Below are 19,319 nucleotides of genomic sequence, written 5' to 3'. Positions count from 1 at the left end.
CTCAATCTGCTTTATTAATAATCTAATATGTAAACTAGTGAAAGCATACCTATGTACAGCTTTTGGCCTGTCTTCAGCTCCTGCATGTGAAGCATAATTGTGGCAGGAATACGTGTGGTGTTAACAGGCTGATTCATTGTGCAGTCTGAACCTGAATGGTTTGCTTTACTTGGCAACTACAGAGAATCCAGAGCTGCAGTAATGTAATTGTTGCAAATCTGGGAGTGGGAAGATGGAAACTGGCTTAGAGCGAAGTACAATTTAAGGATAAAAGGATGCGTCAATCATAGTGATTTATTTATTTCTTAGGTCTTAAAGTACATATATCTGGGCAAAGTAAAAATAAATTACATGCAGTAGGTGTCTGCAATACATGCACAGTTCCCCATGATTTATCCCTTTAAAAAAGCTGCAATTACAGGAAAATGCCTGCCGATCTTTCCAAAAAAAAAAGTAAGCCCTTAAATTGATGTTATCCAATCTGCCTTTGACACACTAAACACTCAAGCAGTATTGGTAGAAATTCTGTTTTAAAAATCTGCCTATCCTCTGCACTTTTGTTCATCTCTACATGTATAGATTAATTTATTTCTCAGAAAAACAAGGCTGGTTTGAATCTCAAGGGCATGTGTGTAAGCCGGTTGTAGTCTTGGGTTTGTGTTTATATGCCAGTCTAAATAATCCTGGCAGCTGCTCCTGCAATAATTTTACACTCTTGGTGATGTCAGTGGGAGTAATAAAAGCTTTTTTTTTGCTAGATAAACAAAGAAAAAAGGACATTCGTTAGAGGGGAAAAAGCGATGTTTGAGGGTACATGTGGGAAATGTATGCATGGGAAGCTGCTGGGAGCTTAGTTTTTGACATAGACCCACCCAGTACTACATTTTGCAAGAACCATTTCACTACATGCAGTTTGTGAGCAGTGTTTTGCTTCCCATCTAAGCCCCTAAAGTGTGATTTCCATAACTGATCCAGTTGTGGTGAGATAGCTTTAACTTACGGTTACTCAATCCAAATAACATCTTGCAGATCATAGAAAGCTTTAATCCAAATACTTGTGCAGATAATATCAGATGAACATCAGATGGGTCAAAAAAAATCACACATTGTCTAGCTCCAGCAGAATCCAGTACATTTGATGAAGTCTAAAGCATGAGGAAGAGTGGGACTAACTACAATGGGCATCCCCTAGCTACAGAGTGAGGTAGAGACACAGTTATTAAGGGCCAACAGGCACTGCATGTATAAATGATAGGCAGGCTATTCGGAGTCAAGGCAGCAGTATTATTTTGCTGGGAAAGAAATCGATGTATGCTATTTAAAAGGATAGAGAGGGCTAAGTGAAGTTCTGTAGTCCAGAAGGCAGGGCTGACAACACTGCTTGGTATTTCAGTGCAGTAAAAGCATTGGGTTATCAACTTAAACTGGAAGTTAGAGGCATACTGGATTTTTGGCTAATCCACCGGTATTTTCTGTATGGTAGTGAATTAACCCCCAAGGAAATGTGCATGTACTGAAGAGATGCACTACGTATGTTTTTAAAGATTATTTGAAATGATGTCCCTTGTTTCATTTACAAACAGAAGTTTGGAATTCTCCTATCATCTGGTAGTTATTATAAAGTGTTAAGTGTCGCATTGTATTCACACTCTCCTAGGCATGGTGTAAAATGCAATGTTTCTTTCTGAGTGTTATTTTATTATTCTTTCTCATTGTAGTGCATTTAAAGCTTGCCACCCGAAGATAAAAAGCTTCTACTTTGCTGCTGATAATTTAGATGATATGAACAGGTAAGGACAATGTGTTGTGTGTTATATTTTAGGAGCTGGTCTATTCTTGGAACTGACAGTAGTTTATTATCCAACGATTGTGTCATTTTCCAGCTTTTTCTTAGAGATATTTCTTTTATGCATGGGGTAGACTTTAACCTTTAAAATTTGGAGTATGGTGGACCATGTAGGAAAAGACAAAATATTTGTCTTTCTGGCCAACAACTTACCATGGCTTATGATACACTTGCCTAGCCTGCTCATCATAACAAAATAGGCTATTATTGAACAGTAGGTAATCTAAAAAGGGAAGGTAGTCTGTTACTCAATACTGGGTGGGTAAAAAGGAAAATTTAAATATATAACCATAACTGTTCATATGCTGTCCATTGCTTTTTTCAGTTTCCATGCAGTCAGGTTAGACCTTGGAACTTAGTATCTACTGTGGGTCTTTTTCGATTTTGCCATAAATGGGTCATGTTGTTGCATCCATTGGTATATGGACATCTCATGGCCTTCACCAGCCTTGAAATTAGTGTGCTCGGGTAAAGCTATAAATGGAGGGCCTCTTTTATAAAGCCAGGCTCCGTGAGCATAAAGTTCAGCTCCCGGGCCCATGCCTGGTAGATAGAGGTAATGAAGGTTGACATCAGGTCCAGCAGTGCCCAGTAGAAATATTAGATCATATGACTTTGTGGTTGAGAACAAGTGCAGGTAAGCTTCATCACGTTTAAGGGTTTCCCCTGATAGTGGAATCGGTCTGTGAAGTGAGAAAATGTCTGATTTGAAGATATGACCAGAAAGGTATCATATGTGAGCTTCTCGTGATAGTAATTTCCCCTTGAGGAAAAAATGTTGTGCCTGAATGTCACAATTTGGCCAACCTAGTCGTAAGAAGCAGTGTGACATACCTGGGGGGGAGGCAGAGTTGAAGCGAGGGGGTGTAAAGTGGACCTCTTTGACCCTCCATGTGGGTTCCCACCCCAACGGTGGTATGCTTGAATTGGGGGCCCGATGAGTGAGTGGAACTTAAGGTTAATGGGTACCTCCTTTGGTGGAACCAAGGTAGGAGATGTAAGGGTAGAGAGGTTTGCGAACGTTCAAGAGCCACCACTGCTTTGATTGGCTCATGAACGTTCTGGTCAACAATTCTGGCTAAGAGACAGGCCGTATAGTAACCCTGAAGGTCCGGGAAACCTATCCCTCCTTTGTGTTTTGTGGCCTTAATACGTGCATATTTAATTCTGAAGGCCTTCTTGCCCCAGATGAATTGTGTATTTTTCTTCTTGTATAAAGAAAAAAAAGTTGGAGGGACCCGAATAGGAATAGTTTGCAGGATATAGAGGATACGATGGAGGAGCGACATTTTGATTGATTAAAGCAGCCCTACCGAATCACAATATGTTTAGAGAGTGCCACAGTCACATCTCCTTACAAATGCCTTCCAGTACATTTAAATGGTTTTTGATGCTTGGATAGGTTAAGGTGTTTGGGTTCCACTAAGAGGAAAATTGGCCTGGCATTGCTCGACTTCTTCATTAGTGAGGGAGATGTTTAAAGCTTGGAATTTGGAATAGTTGATTTTTTAGGTAGGACAAATTCTTAAAGGATTCCAGGTCCTTGAGTAGATTTGGGAGGGATATGTGTGGTTGGGACAAGAATAGTAAAAGATCATCGGCAAAGGCCGCTACCATGAATCGATATCCCATGAATATCGGAGTTTAAGTGCAATTTGTTTAGGAATGGCTCAAGTGAGAGGACGAAAAGCAGAAGGGACAAGGGGCATCCCTGTCTTACTCCATTGGACAGAAGAAAGACGTCCGATAGGTGGCCATTGACCCTGACCCTGGCTTGAGGGGCTTAGTATAGAGCCTGTATATTGCCAAGCATCCCTGGCAATAACCCAATGCTCTTAAGAGTTGCTTCCAGGTAGTCCCAGGCCACTCTATCGAATGCTTTTTCCGCATCCAACGACAAGAAAAAGCCCCTTTTATTCTGCGAAGTGAGCCAGTAGTGAATATTCAAAGCCTTATTTGTGTTATCCCGTGCCTCTTGCCCTGGAATAAAACCTACTTGGTCCAGAGATATAAGGAATGTCTAGAGAGGAAGCAGATGGTTGGCCAAAATCTTGGCATACAGCTTCAAGTCCACATGGAGGAGGGAAATGGAGCGGTAATTGGACACCTGGGAGCTGTCTTTCCCCTCCTTCCCGGATCACAGTGATATGCGCTTCCAAAAGATAAGAAGAGCGGGGGGAAAAAAGGCAAGTGAACCTAAAGCCGATAGAAATCTTGGCTTTAATATATCCAAGAATTCTTTTAGTGGTATTTAATCACTAGTGGGTTTTTTGTTTTGTTTTTGTGCTATAAAAAAACGTAAATTTCGTAAAAAAAATGCCTTTTTCTTTGTTTCTGTCATAAAATTTTGCTAATTAGTAATTTTTCTTCATAAATTTTTTGCCAAAATGTATACTGCTACATATCTTTGGTAAAAAATAACCCAAATTAGTGTATATTATTTGGTCTTTGTGAAAGCTATAGAGTCTACAAACTATGGTGCCAATCAGTGAAAATTGATCACATCTGATCAGGCCTTCAGTATATCAGGTGTATCTCATTTATTGAGACACGAACAAGTCAGGAAAATACAAATACCCCCCAAATGACCCCTTTTTAGAAAGTAGACATTCCAATGTATTAAGTAGATAGCATGGTGAAAAAGTTGTAATTTTTTTTCCCACAATTCTTTTCAAAATGAAAATATTTTTTTATTTTTTTTTTACAAAATTGTCATATTATCAGGTTATGTCTCACACACAGCATATGCATACAACAAATTACACCCCAAAATACATTCTGCTACTCTTCCCGAGTATGTCGATACCACATGTGAGACTTTTACACAGCCTGGCCACATACAGAGCACCAACATTGAAGTGGCACCTTCAGACGTTCTACGAGCAAAAATGACACATCTCATTTCACAACCACCTATTACACTTTTGAAAGCCCTGAAGTACCAGGACAATGGAATTGCCACAAAATGACCCCATTTTGGAAAGCAAACACCCCAATGTATAATCTATGAGGCATAATGAGTCTTTTGAACGGTTCATTTTTTAGAGAGGCCGAACATTGAAGTAGTACCTTCAGGTGTTCTAGGAGCATAAATGACACATCTCACTTCATTCCTACCCATCACACTTTTGAAGGTCCTGGAGCACCAGGACAGTGGAATTACCCACAAAATGACCCAATTTTGGAAAGCAAACACCCCAATGTATATTCTGTGAGGCACGGGCTGCAAATAGGTACTCGGGTTCTCTGATGGGCTGGTGACAGGTACTTGGGTACTCTGGCCTGGTGACAGGTTCTCTGATGGCTTGGAGACTGGTATTCGGGTACTTTGAAGGGTGGTGATAGGTACTCGTATGGACTGTGACAGGTACTTAGATGGACTGATAGGTACTCAGGTACTCAGATGGACTGAAAAACGAGCTCTGGACTGCCGCACACTGATGGCCTGGTGACAGGTACTCGGGTACTCTGATGGCCTGGTGACAGGTACTCGGGTACTCTGATGGCCTGGTGACTGGTATTACTTACTTTTATTGGAGAATCACATCACAGCTCAACAAACACCGCAAACAAGGAAAAATTGCTGACGTTTCACACTAGCTGTAGTGTTTATTCATAGCAAACAATCACAGCACAAAAAGTTTATTAAGTACCATCTCTTTTTTTTTTTTTGGTTTTAATAATCTTTATTCCATTTTCCTTCACATTTATAATGCATCTTAGTACACGTCAACATTTTTAAAAAACAATAATATATCACTATTACAAAAATAATTTCTCATGCTATTTACTGTTATTCTTATCTTCTATATTCCGTGTTTCCTTAGTTATCGTCCTTTTATCATTAACCCATCCCTCCTCCCCCCTCCTCTTTAACATTACTATTCTACTGCGATTTTCTTTTTTCTCTCACACTCCTTATTTCTTTCTTTTTACTTCCTCCCTTCTTTCCTTCCTTTCCCTCCTTCCTACTGCCTTCTTTTCCTTCCCTTCTCCCTGCCCTTTCCGCCTTTTCTCTCACGTTTATTACCTTATCTTTGTGTTATATTTTTGGGGGATTTACTCATGGCATAATTTAAAGTCTACGTTACCTTTCTTCATTTTGGTCTTAACCCTCCTACTCATTTCTAATCTATAGGATACCCCATCTCATCTACCCATGGTCTCCATATTTTTTCAAACTCTCTCAGGTTCCCCCTTTTTACATATATTGTCTTTTCCTTCCATATTAATTCACTGATGACTTGGATCCATTCGCTCACCAATGGGGCCCTCTCCGCCTGCCATCTTTGTGCTATTATTCTACGTGCTTGGAACAGGCAGCGGACAACTGCCACCGTAGTGCATTTTCGTTCTCCCCGCACCTTCCTGTAACCCAGCACGCAGAATATCGGGTCCATTTCCAATTCTACCTCGAAGACTTTATAGTTTCCACCACTCCCCGCCAATAACGAAACCGCTTCGGACATCGCCACACCATGTGCATGAGATCTCCCTGTCTCTGGCACCTAGGGCATCTGTCATCATTTCTCCTGCCAAACAGGTATAGTCTCTTAGGGGTATAGTAAGCCCTGTGTACCAGCATCAGATGCGAGATTTTTTGTGAAGGAGAAACTGATGTCATTGGCCCTAGTTCCATTATTCTCCTCCACTGCTCATCTGATATTTCCCCCAAATCCTCTTCCCATCTCCTCTTTTGTTTCGAGTGATCCATTTCCTGATTGAAATTTAAACATAACTGTTTATATATTACCGATATACACCCGCTGGCCTTATCCATTGTAGGTAGCTTCCAAAGTAGGGGTATTTTATCCCACACTGGCATATGTACACCGAACTGGGCTGCCAGCGCATGTCTGTAGATATCTATAAAAAGATTGTTGTGGTATGTCATATTCCTTCTTTAGGACCGAAAATGACCTTAGGATATTGCCGTCATAGAGTTGGATCAGCCTCGTTACACCCTGTCTTTCCCATATTTTAATCTTTCCTATTGAAATTAGTTCCGGGAGATTATTATTATCCCATAACGGCGTAAATTCTGACAACCCTGTATACCCCATTAATATTTTTACTGTTTTCCACACTTTACCCATCATAAGAGTGAGTTTCTATGCCGGAAGGAATCAGCCTCTAATACCTCGGCCACTGTTTTGTGTAGGGCTCCTGTCATCATAATCCCTCTTTTTAAATTACTTCCAGTTTCCGAGTCACAACCCTCCAGGTGCTGCAGTTGCGCTGCCAAATAATAATTCCTAGGCTGTGGCACTGCCAAGCCCCCTCTATCTATTGGAAGCTGTAGTGTCTGGAGTCGGATCCTGGCCGTACCCTTCTTCCAGATAAGCTCCCGAAAGAGGGTTTCCCGTTTCTTAAACCATTTTTTACATATCCATACTGGAGCATTGTGCAAGATGTACAGCAGTTGAGGCATCCATATCATCTTAATCAAGCTACACCGGCCCATCACCGATAAAGGGAGCCGGCTCCAGACGTCACACTTTCGCTTACATTTATTTAGTAGTGGCATTAAATTTTTATTAATATACTGATCGGGTTTGCTGTCGGGTATATACCCAAGTATTTCATAGCTTCCACCACCTTTACCTGGAGAGCCCATGGTGAGCCCCTGGCGCAGCCACATCATCTAGGGGGTCGACTCGGAGCAACTCTGATTTCCCCCAGTTTATAACTAGCCCCGTAAACCTTCCAAAACCTTCTACTAATTTAACTGCCTGCCCCAGGGACTGGTCGGTATCCCCCAAGAAAAGGAGGACATCGTCCGCGTATAGAGCGATCTTTTCCTGTCTCTCTCCCTTCCTTTGGAACCCTTTTATCCCCGGATCTGACCTAACAGCTATTGCCAGTGGCTCCATAGCAAGCGCAAAGAGCAGAGGAGACAATGGGTAGCCTTGCCTTGTCCCCCTGCACATTTTCAATCTTTTCAGAAAACTTATTATTAACCCTTACCCTTGCACTAGGGGCATTGTACATCGTTTTGATCCATCCAGTAAAAGAGGGTCCGAATCCAATTTTCTCCAACACGCGCCATAAATACTCCCACTCTATGCTATCGAATGCCTTAGTTACATCCAATGACATTATAGCTCTTGCCCACATGTTCTCTGACGGAGTCTGCATATTCAAGAATGCCCTTCTGATATTCATACTAGTGGTTCTTCCCTGGATAAATCCCGTTTGGTCTGGATGAACCAATTTTGTGATAAATTGATTCAGCCTATTTGATAATACCTTGGCTAATATTTTAACATCCGAATTCAGTAGCGAGATAGGAAGCTACCTCTAATGGATCCTTTTCTAGTTTGGGAATCATGATAATAATGGCTTCTGTCATCGAGACGGGCAGTTTTCCCTTCTCCGCTGCACCCCTTAATGTCTTGTACAGCTCTGGGAGCAGCGTCTCTCCATAGTATCTATGTCTCCCCCGGGAGCCCATCAGGTCCTGGGGCCTTTTGATTAGCCATCCCGATCACTGCTTGTTGTAATTCACCAAGGGTTATCGGGGCATCTAACACTTCCCTCTCCTCTTGGGTAAGAGTCACCAACTCCACTCCCTCCAAGAAGTTATCCATTTCCCCTTTCTCCCCCACCCCTTGTGATTGATACAGTTCTTGATAATAAGCTCTGAAGGTTTCTACTATCTCCTCACCACTTAGGGACAGTGCCCCCATCATGGTTCTAATTCTGGGAACAACCGACGGAGGCGAGTTTGTTTTCACCAGCTGGGCCAACATTCTGCCCACCCCCTCCCCTTCCCCGAAATAGCGCTGTTTCTGACATGTACGTTTACTCTCCTTTTTTTTTTACTGCAATCTTATACCCTTGTTGTTTAACCATATTTTTTGATTTTCTGGGGTTGGGTCTTTTACATAGTTATTTTCGGCCTCTATCAGTTCCTTCCTAATACTTTCCTCCCAAACCCTTGCTTTTCGCTTATTTCTTGCTACCTGCTGGATCAGGATGCCCCTAAGGAAAGCCTTTAGGGCATCCCATGTTACACTGGTTGGGGCAGTGCCCGTATTAAACCTTATAAACTCTTGTATTTTTGACGAGACCTCCTCTACATCCTTTATTAGTTCAAACCAAAACGGGCTAATTTTCCATCCTCCTTGTGTTCTATTTTTTGTGTTTGCTTAATGTCACCACTAACAATGAGTTGTCTGAGACTCCTCTGGGCATATATGCTATATTCCTTATATTTTGTGCTATTTCTGCATTTCCTAGGGCAAGGTCTATTCTAGAGAGGGTAAGATACGATCCTGAGAAACAGGAGTATTGTTTAACTTTCAAGTCTCTCTCTCTCCATAGGTCCATTAATCCTATTTCCTTCAAAAAACAGCTCAACCTGGTTACACCCGTATTTCTGGATTGTACCCTGGGGGGGAACCTGTCAATCTCTTCATCGAGGACTTCGTTGAAGTCACCCAACGCTATAATCGGAACGTCTTCCTTGTCCCCAATGAATTCCATTAGTCTATACACAACCTCCATTTTAAACGGTGGAGGGATATATATATTTGCCAAGATACAACATCTACCCTCCAATACACCATACAGGAAAACATAACGGCCCATTTCGTCGATACTGGCCTGCCTGCAGGAGAAACTCACTCCGTCTTTTTTTTTTATCACACTCACTCCTCTTGAATAGGAGGTATATACTGAGTGATACTACTGTTGAAATTTCCTGTTTTTTAATTGTGATATAGACATCTTTGTTAAATGTGTCTCCTGCAGGCAGGCCAGTCCCACATCAAACCTCCAACATAGAAAAAACTCGCTTTTTTAATCGTACTACCCAGGCCCCTCACCTGTATCATCTGTCAGAGAAAAAAGAGAAAACGGGCCAAAGGAGAAGAGAGCAAGACAAGCAAGTAGAGCAGATATATATAATACCTATAATATACAGATCCTACAGATATCCCCATATTCAAAGTGCTCCCACATACATTTCACCTCCTTTTGATAATTCAGTGCTCTATTTACTTGTAAATTAACTTTAACCATTATGTGTGTTTCCTTGTCGGGATGCATACTAGTGTTAATCTCATTCTCCTGATCATCTATCGTGCAGTATTCAATTTTTACCTTCTCGTGATATTTTGCATACAGTTTTCCCTCCCCCCCTACCCACCCCACCCTCCCATCCCCCCCCCCTACCCACCCCACCCTCCCATCCCCCCCCTACCCACCCCACCCTCCCATCCCCCCCCCTACCCACCCCACCCCACCATCCCCACCCTCCACCTACCGAGTTGCTCCCTAGGGGGATTTAACTTGACCTTACCATCCATACACCTTCTTTTTCCCAGCCTCCCATGTGCCTCCCCCACGGTCTTCCTTCCATCCTTCCTCAAATTTACCTTCCACTTCCCGCTATTTTAATCAAACCACTATCCCTCTCCCCTTTTTCTTATATCCATTATTTTCCCTTTCTTCCCTTACTCCCTCTCCTTTCTCCCCTCCCACTCTCCCCCTCCCACCCCCACTTACTAATTTCCCTCCCTTTCCCCCTGGTTTCTCTGCAGGGTCTCCTTATTAGCTTCCAACCATAGTGATGCCCCAGTTGGGGAATCAAAGATCTGAGTCCCACCCGGTGCCATCACATGCAGTCTCGCTGGGTATAAAAGTGCATATGCTACTCTATATATCTGTAATGTAGATTTAATTCCACGGAATTCCGCCCTGCGTCTCTGCAGTTCAAGAGAATAGTCTGGATAAAGTGAGATCTTCGTGCCTTTATAGGAGATGTCCCCCATCTCTCTCGCCTTACGCATCAGTGTCACTTTATCTTTATAATTAAAGAACTTCAGCAGCATAGGTCTAGGACGGTCTCCAGGAGGCGGAGCTCTAAAAGGAACCCGATGGGCCCGTTCTATCGAAAAAAAGGGTGAAAAACTTTCCTTTCCAAAAAGTTCAATAAACCAGGCTTCCAGGAATTTTATGGGAGCAGGACCTTCACTTTTCTCAGGTAACCCCATCATCCTGATATTATCCCGTCGGGATCTGTTTTCTATTTCATCCATTTTAAGGGCATAGCTACCCAGTTGCTTTCCCATACTCTTAACCTCCGATTGTATTGGATGAACATCATCTTCCAACTGACTTCTCCTTGTTTCCAAAACAGTAGTTCTTTCAACTACTTTTTGAATATCTTGTCGGACCATTAACAATTCCTCCTTCATTCCTGTTAATTGGGCGGCCATTTCTCCCAGTGCAAATTTACATGCATTTACCGCTTGTAAGACATCCTTCAATGTTGGAGCTTCCTCCACAGGTGTACTGGTGCTCAAGGTAGATTCCAGATCACTTTGGGTATCCCCCTGACTTTTATTACTTTTACTCTTATGTCCAGTAACTACCAGAGCCATTGTAGATGGTTGACCTTGGCTTTTTCTATCAGCTGGGACCCCCTGTAGTATTTTTGTTTGCACCGTTTGTCCTCCCTTTGTTGGGGTTTGACCAGGGGTATGAACATAACGCTCTAATTTTGCCGCAGCGGTAGCTGCTGTCTGATTATTTTTTTCTTTAGAAGAGCGCAGTTGTTGTGACCCCACATTTTCCTGTTGCACTGATTCCTTTCCTCGTTGCCTCAACATATTAGCTCAAGGGGGAGAAAGATAAAAAAAAAAAGAGAAGAGAGGATCTAACAAAGTTCTTCCAAGTTCCAGAGGAGGGAAGAGGAGTATATGGGAAAGAAACAAAAACACGGGATATCGCACACAGAAATTTCCCCCCCCCCCCAAAAAAAAAGGGAGGAGAAAAAAAGGGAGAAAAAAAAACAGGTAAAAAGTCCTTAGCACTACGGTTATCAGGATTAGTAATAGATCAATGCTGATTTTTGTTTTCCTTTAAACAGGCTGCTGTGTGCCGGCATTAATGCAGATATACGACTGTGTATATAATTATGACATTCTAGCTGAGTTATTCATCCAGATAAAATCGTTGTCACTTATTTTCAGAAAAAACAAATAAGAAAGCGCTGCTTGATACAGATATAAAATTCCAAGTATCTGCTGCACTCAGCTTAATAAGATATATACAGTTCAGATCAGTATATACTAAGAACTTGGTATCCTTGTTGTCAAATTGATTATAACAACTATTAATGAGGCAAGAAAGGGCTGACCTGTAAGTTTTTGTTTGTTCGGACCATCTCCAGAACCTCTAGTCCAGGTTAGTCCAGATTAGACAGATTAGTCAGGTTCATTTCTGTCAGGTATGGGAGGGATTCCTCGATACAGGGAGCAACTAACGCCAGGTACACACAATGACTGTCTGCACTGTCAGCTCTTCCCCAGGCTCTCCCCAGGAAAAGTCCTTCCCAGCCTCAACTCACAACGCAGGATACCTCCCGGGAGTGCTCCGCAGCTCTGAGGACGGCGTCTCCGCTCCTTCACCACCCTCGGTCGGCTCGGACAACCTCGGCCAGCCTCGGCCAACCTCGACGCGGTCCCGGGGCGCTCGTCAACTCCTCGGCAATCTCTAGAATTCCACCGGTAGTCTCTGCACACGACGCGTTCACTTCCACCGCTCACTCGGCATCAATCAGCAGCCATCAGCACATCCGACGTGAGGGAGACAGTGTGGGGGCGGCTTTCTCACATCACCTCACACACTCACACACCGCACACCTTTCACGTCCAGCCACTCCCCCAAGTACCATCTCTAATTGAAACATTTCAATTATTCAATTAGAGATGGTACTTAATAAACTTTTTGTGCATATGAATAAGCACTACAGCTAGTGCGAAACGTCAGCAATTTTTCCTTGTTCTCTGTGTTTGTTGAGCTGTGATGTGATTCTCCAATGAAAGTAAGTGGTCTTCTGAAGAGTGCGGCAGTCCTTGTTTTTCGTCTGTTGCTAGTGGTAATAGCCAGCACCTGTGGCTTCCCAGCCGAAGAGACAGTTTACAGCCTGCATGTGTGCTCCTGGAGCAGTGAGATCCCTTCTCCTACTCAGATGGACTGTGACAGGTACTCGGGTACTCAGATGGACGGTGACAGGTACTCGGGTACTCAGATGGACTGTGACAGGCACTCGGGTACTCAGATGGCCTGGGACAGGCACCCGGGTACTCTGATGGCCTGGGACAGGCACCCGGGTACTCTGATGGCCTGGGACAGGCACCCGGGTACTCTGATGGCCTGGGACAGGCACCCGGGTACTCTGATGGCCTGGGACAGGCACCCGGGTACTCTGATGGCCTGGGACAGGCACCCGGGTACTCTGATGGCCTGGGACAGGCACCCGGGTACTCTGATGGCCTGGGACAGGCACCCGGGTACTCTGATGGCCTGGGACAGGCACTCGGGTACTCTGATGGCCTGGGACAGGCACTCGGGTACTCTGATGGCCTGGGACAGGCACTCGGGTACTCTGATGGCCTGGGACAGGCACTCGGGTACTCTGATGGCCTGGGACAGGCACTCGGGTACTCTGATGGCCTGGGACAGGCACTCGGGTACTCTGATGGGATTTGACAGGTACTATGATGGGTGGTGACAGGTCATCTTTATTGGGGGGGCAATTGGTGTACACTGTAAGCGGTAACGAGATGTTACCGCAATCTCCTCACACACTGATTAACATCTCGTTACCGCGGTTTGTTTACATTTAGTGATCGGCTGTGATCACAGCCGATCACGTGGTAAACAGCCATACCCAACGGCTGTTCACCCCCCTCGGTGGCGAGCGGTGTCTCTGTGACACTCCGCCACTGAATGAACAGCGATGCATGATTGTGTGCATTTCCTGTTTAAATGGGAAGCAGTCATATGACGGCCTCCCGCCACAAGAGCCACGCCGCCTGGCCGTCATTTGACAGCTGGCGGTCAGAAAGCAGTTAAATTGTTTGGCAATGGCTTTGTTTAAGCAATGTTTAAAGTCTTGGGAGTCTCTAATTGATTGAATTGTCTTCGAGTTTTTTTGATCTTTTGAACCTGAACTGCTTTGACAAGACAGCCGCTTTTATTTCCCTGCTCGTAAAAGACTTTGTCGTAGCATTAATTGTCTATGGGTCTTTTTGCCGAGCATTTCAAGGAGCTGTGTTCTAACTTCTGTCAACTCTCACAATGTAGATGTAGCGAGGGTTCTCTTGTGTGTTTTTTTCTAGTGTATGGATGCAGGAGTACAAGGAGTTCATCATGGCCTGTTGTAGGGCTGCCGATGGAGACAGGAATTCCCCTCTGATGGTACACTTGTGATCCTCCCATTGGGTCAATGGGTCTATATTGGGGGTGTCATTGACTACAAAGAAGTCCTTTACCTTGGTGGTAAGCCAGGAGACCACGTTTGTGTCTTTAAGAAGGCATGAATTCAATCTCCAAATCTTGCACCTAGTGACCTTTTCTGGGAAAGACAATGTTAAGGTGATGGGATGGTGGTCAGACACAACCATAGATTCAATTGTTGCCACGGATAAATAGGGAAAGTCAGTTTGAGAAAGAAAAAAATAGTCTATTCTGGAGAAATTTTTATGCATGGGGAGTAAAAAGGGTAATCCTTTTTGTTCAGGTTGAGTACCCTCCAAGCATCATGTAGTCAAAGGTTTTGGAGCTGTAGGTTGATTTGGCAAGGGATAGAGGCGGTGCCGTAGATTTATCCAAGAGAGGGTTAAGAGGCACATTCAAGTCTCCGCCAAGGATCAGAATTCCAGAGGTAAAGTCTGAGAGTTCCCAACAAAGTTGTCGAGAGAAAGTAACTTGACCACTGTTAGGGCTGTAAATGTTGGCTATCGTGAGGGGACGTGACCCGAGTTTGCCCTTTATAAACAAGTATTGGCCCCTGGGGTCCATTTTGGTTTCTTGTAGATGAAAATCTGTATTTTTGCATAATAAGATTGTGACTACCTCCGTTTTCACTTTGGCAGATGTGGCATAGAACGCTAATGGGAAATGTTTATTAGTGAATTTTGGAAGATGTCCCATCTTAAAGTGCGTTTCCTGAATAAAAACTACTTATGCTCTCCATCTGAGGAATTCAGTGAGGGTAGGAGAAAATAAATGACTACCGTATATACTCGAGTATAAGCCGAGATTTTCAGCCTCTTTTTTGAGGCTGAAAGTGCCCCCCTCGGCTTATACTCGAGTCATCGCTGTCTGCCCGCTCGATCAGCGTGTCGAGCAGACAGACAGCGGCCATTCTATAATTCAAAAGCCGCGCCTCCGGCTCCGCCTTCGCCTGTGATAGGCGGAACACTGAATTTCCCAGCAGCCTGTGTTCCGCCTATCACGGACATCGTATCATCCTCGTACTACGGACGAGGATGATACGATGTACGTGATAGGCGGAACACAGGCTGCTGGGAAATTCAGTGTTCCGCCTATCACAGGCGAAGGCGGCGGCGCAGCTTTTGAATTTTACAATGGCCGCCGAGGCGCCGACGAAGAGGGCACGGGACGGAGGCAAGGCAAGGCAAGGCACGGCACGGGACGGGACGGGACGGGACGGGACGGAGGCAAGGCACGGCGGCGAGGCACGGAGGCAAGGAGGCAAGGCACGGGACGGAGGCTCGGGACAAAGGCTCGGGACACAGGTAGGCTGGACACACACACACACACACACACACACACACACACACACACACACACACACGGATGGATACACACACACACAGGGATGGATGGATGGATGGAGACACACACACACAGGGATGGATGGATGGATGGATGGAGACACACACACACAGGGATGGATGGATGGATGGACACACACACACAGGGATGGATGGACGGACACACAGGGATGGACGGACACACAGGGATGGACGGACACACAGGGATGGACGGACACACACACAGGGATGGACAGGCATGTCTTACCCTCGGCTTATACACGAGTCAATAAGTTTGCCAGTTTTTTTGGGGGTAAATTGGGGGCCTCGGCTTATATTCGGGTCGGCCTATACTCGAGTATATACGGTAATTCAATAAAATAATATAATAATTTCAAACAAGGGAAGAGGGAGAGTGAGGATTATGGGAGAAGGATAGAAAGAAGCAGAAGAGAACTAACAACACCAAGTGCAAGGCTGAAAGAGAGTAAGAGACAAGGCAACGTGTTTAACCTCCCTGGCGGTATTCCCGAGTCTACCTCTGGGTGGAATTTCAGAACCAAAATCGGTAACCCCAAGCCAGACTCAGGATCGCATTGCAGGATCCAGGAAGAGCTTACTTACCTTGTCCCCTGGATCCTGTGATGTCTCCCCGCAGTGTGAGCGGCTCGTCCTCTGCTCGATTCATCATGGAGCTGGGCTCCTTTCCCTGCTAGCGGTGCGACACACGGGGGCAGAGAACTGAGCCAAATTCAGAAAGTGAAATGCACACAATACATACAGTACACTGTAATTTTACAGATTACATTGCTGTATGAAATTATTTCACATCCCTTTTGTCCCTAGTGGTTTGTCCAGTGCCCTGCACATAGTTTTATATTATAAATACTGTTCTTTCTGCCTGGAAACTGAAGATTGTCCATAGCAACCAAAACTGTCCCTTTTAAATCAAGTGGTTTTAGACCAGCTAGAAAACAGCAATAATAAATTAGAATCACTTACAGAATTGAGAGATAGTGATTTGTGGGGAGATCCGTCATCAAACACTGAAAGTAAGGACAGTGACAATTCTTCAACTGAGCAAATTTCAGTGTTTTTGATTTGATTACATTATTGAATAATTTTTATTATTATATTATTATTTGATATAATTATTTATAGTTATTTATTATATTATAATTTATGATTTCATTTTTCAAACTTTATCATACCTGGGGTGTCTACTAGACTCTGGTTTGGGCATATTTAAGTGTGTTATTCCTAAGAATTACAGGCCTACAATATAAAACGCCAAATTTCCATGCAAAATAATTGTACTGCTTTCAGCACCTAAAATCCAACATAATCATACCAGGGAGGTTAAGATGTAAGGGAAGATAGAGGAAAACGAGAAATATATCCGGAGGTGAGCTCAGACACGCTGGCTTGTCTATGAAAAGGGCAGAAATTAAGGAAGATAAAGTCCGGAAAGTTCAGCAGAAGCTTTAAGCTTCCACTGGGTGGGAGCAAAGCAAAGCACAATTGGCCCAAGAATAGATGCATACTTTGTGTATGGAGACATAGTGCAGTATTAAAATGGGTGGAGGGGGTCCTTCTGCACTCGCCATGTAGCCACAGTAGGCGCAGGTAATGCAAGTCCACAAACGGAGGATATAAACGATATCTTATAATGTGATGTAGAGCCACCATAAATTGAGGGCCTGTGGCACACCTTGATAACAAATGAAAGGGTTAGTTTAATACAGAACTTCGTATAGAAAGCTATGAGTCAACGGTTTCTACTGGGTAACTTGAAAAGAAGCTGATCTCCCTGAAATAATCCCAGTGCTAGTGAGGCACAAAAAAAATGTAAAATGAGGCATTCCGCTAAAATAATGGTCTACTGTGTATCAGAAGTGGTTGTTGTTAGTGAGGGTCACAAGGCATTGGGAAGGAGGCAGTATTGGGGAACCCAAAGAAAAATAATCAATCTGCCAGATCGGAATGTCCACTCTCCAACCCCCCCCCCCCCCCCCATTGCTCCACCGAGATTGAGGATCTTTGGGAGAGATCACCACCAGTATCCGCGTTGCTCGACACATACTGCCGAGAAGGCCCCTGCGATACACTCCTGTAGGGTATGGAAATCCCCTCCAGAGGCCCCTGCGTTAAACCTTCTGCAGATTAATCCCTATCACTGGATTGATTGCATCAAGTAAACAGGATACATAGCCTTATATATCGAACATTCACATAGTGTTTTGTAAGGACCATTCATCTGATAGTATTGCATGAATGGGATATAGTCCAAGCAGACTTCAGCAGATTCCTAGGACCTAATGGAGGCTGGAGAAAGTTCAGGATGTTCCACTTGCCAGGACCTCTGGAGATGATTCTACCCCCTCTCCTCCCGGGAGTCTAGTACCAGGTAGCAGTCAGCCAAGTGGCAGGGGGGCTTACATTACATTTGGGCACACAGGCAAAAATCCTGGGAAGGTAGTTTTGCATATACTTTTAGGAGACCCATCAGAATTGCAGGTAGGGTAGTTGGGAAGGGCTCAGTCTCACAGCAGACATTTCCCTAGCGTGGGGAGTGGGGTACAACAATAAGAGGGAAATAATAAGAAGGGGAAAAAAACACTAATAAAATAAAAAACAGAGCACCTCACCCAAAGAAAAGAGAAGTCCAAGGAAGGTTCGCTGTAACAGTCCTCGTAAAGAAGATCTCAATGACAGGATTAGAGTCCTAAGTGTTCCCAACAGGGAGAGGGAGGAGGGTTGCTTTGTTCTTCATCTCATTGGTGGGGAGGGCTAGAGGCAGCTTGAGAGCAGCATCTTCTTCCACGTTGTTGCTGGGCTTTGGGAGTATTGTTGATGGTCACTGGTAGAAGGCACTGTACCATTCAGGCAGGTCGACCATGGGGATCTCCAGTGTCTCGCAAAACTCTTGGAGGTCTTCTGGCATTCTTAGGGAAGCTGATTTGTCTCGTGTAGAACTGAAGAGGCAGAAGGGGAAGCGCAATCTGTATGTTATTCCCCTGGTTCGAGAAGCTCTAGCAATGGGCGCAAGACCCGGAGGTGCTGCAACGTTATGTTAGACAAGTCCTGAAGTAGCTTAATTTCGGAGCCATTGTAGATGATCTGATCTTTTTCCCTTGTGTTTCGGAGGATTGCTTCCTTCAGTGGATAACTGACCAGGCAACAGATGACATCTCGAGGTGGGTCAGTCTCTCTTCCCCGTGGCCGCAGGGCCCTATGTGCCCGCTCCTATCGATGGGAGTGTCGGCTGGCCTGTCTAGGAGATTGTCAAAAAAGGTTGTGATCGTTGATTCCTGGGTTTGGGGTTCAACAGATTCGGAGAGACCACAAACCCTAATATCCCCCCCCCCCCAGGTTATCGAGATCCTCTATATGTCTGTGCATCTCTACGAGATGAGCAACATGGGAGTTGGATGTGCGCTGTAACTGCTTAATGGTGGATCCTTGCAGTGTGGTGGCCTTCTCCATTTCACTGAGCCTCGCCATTACTGAACGCAGGTCTGATCAGAGCTCAGAAATAGCGGAGTGGGATTAGAAGGTGCCCAAAGGAGGTTTATTTGTCTCTGTACACAGAACTTCTTCCTCAAGCGGCCATCTTGGACCAGAGCTTAACCGCGCCCCCTACATTGTTTTGTTATGTCCCCCTTTGAAGTGACAATGCTTATACACCCCCCCTTCCCCAATGGGTTGCAGTCATTGTGTGCATCCACAGTGTTCTTTGAGACTATATCATGACTCGAAAGGTCTGGTATTAGGTGGTACAATGCTTCAGCTCTGTAATGCCTCCTCCTCTTACACCCAGCAATGGCTTTCAGTAACACGTTCACATGTAATGCACCAAGAATTCTGGGAAATGTCCCCAATCTCTTGAAGGATTTCTG

General features: G+C 44.4%; 1 protein-coding gene across 5 annotated transcripts in view; it reads left to right on the top strand.

Annotated features, from left to right (window-relative positions):
- Positions 1-19,319, top strand: part of CNKSR2 (connector enhancer of kinase suppressor of Ras 2) — a 468,233-nt gene that overhangs the window by 356,185 nt on the left and 92,729 nt on the right. For all 5 annotated transcript variants that reach the window (XM_077480716.1, XM_077480715.1, XM_077480718.1 and 2 more), the window contains one exon: positions 1,719-1,790. In XM_077480716.1, the coding sequence (XP_077336842.1) occupies positions 1,719-1,790 (72 nt within the window). The remainder of the gene's footprint in view (positions 1-1,718; positions 1,791-19,319) is intronic.

Source organism: Lithobates pipiens, unplaced genomic scaffold (genome assembly GCF_037356315.1).
Source record: "Lithobates pipiens isolate NorthernLeopardFrog02 unplaced genomic scaffold, aLitPip1_a1.2 Scaffold_16, whole genome shotgun sequence".
In the NCBI taxonomy this organism is placed as follows: domain Eukaryota; kingdom Metazoa; phylum Chordata; class Amphibia; order Anura; family Ranidae; genus Lithobates; species Lithobates pipiens.
The sequence above is the reverse complement of the archived record's forward strand: the minus strand, read 5'-3'. Positions and strand labels throughout refer to the sequence as shown.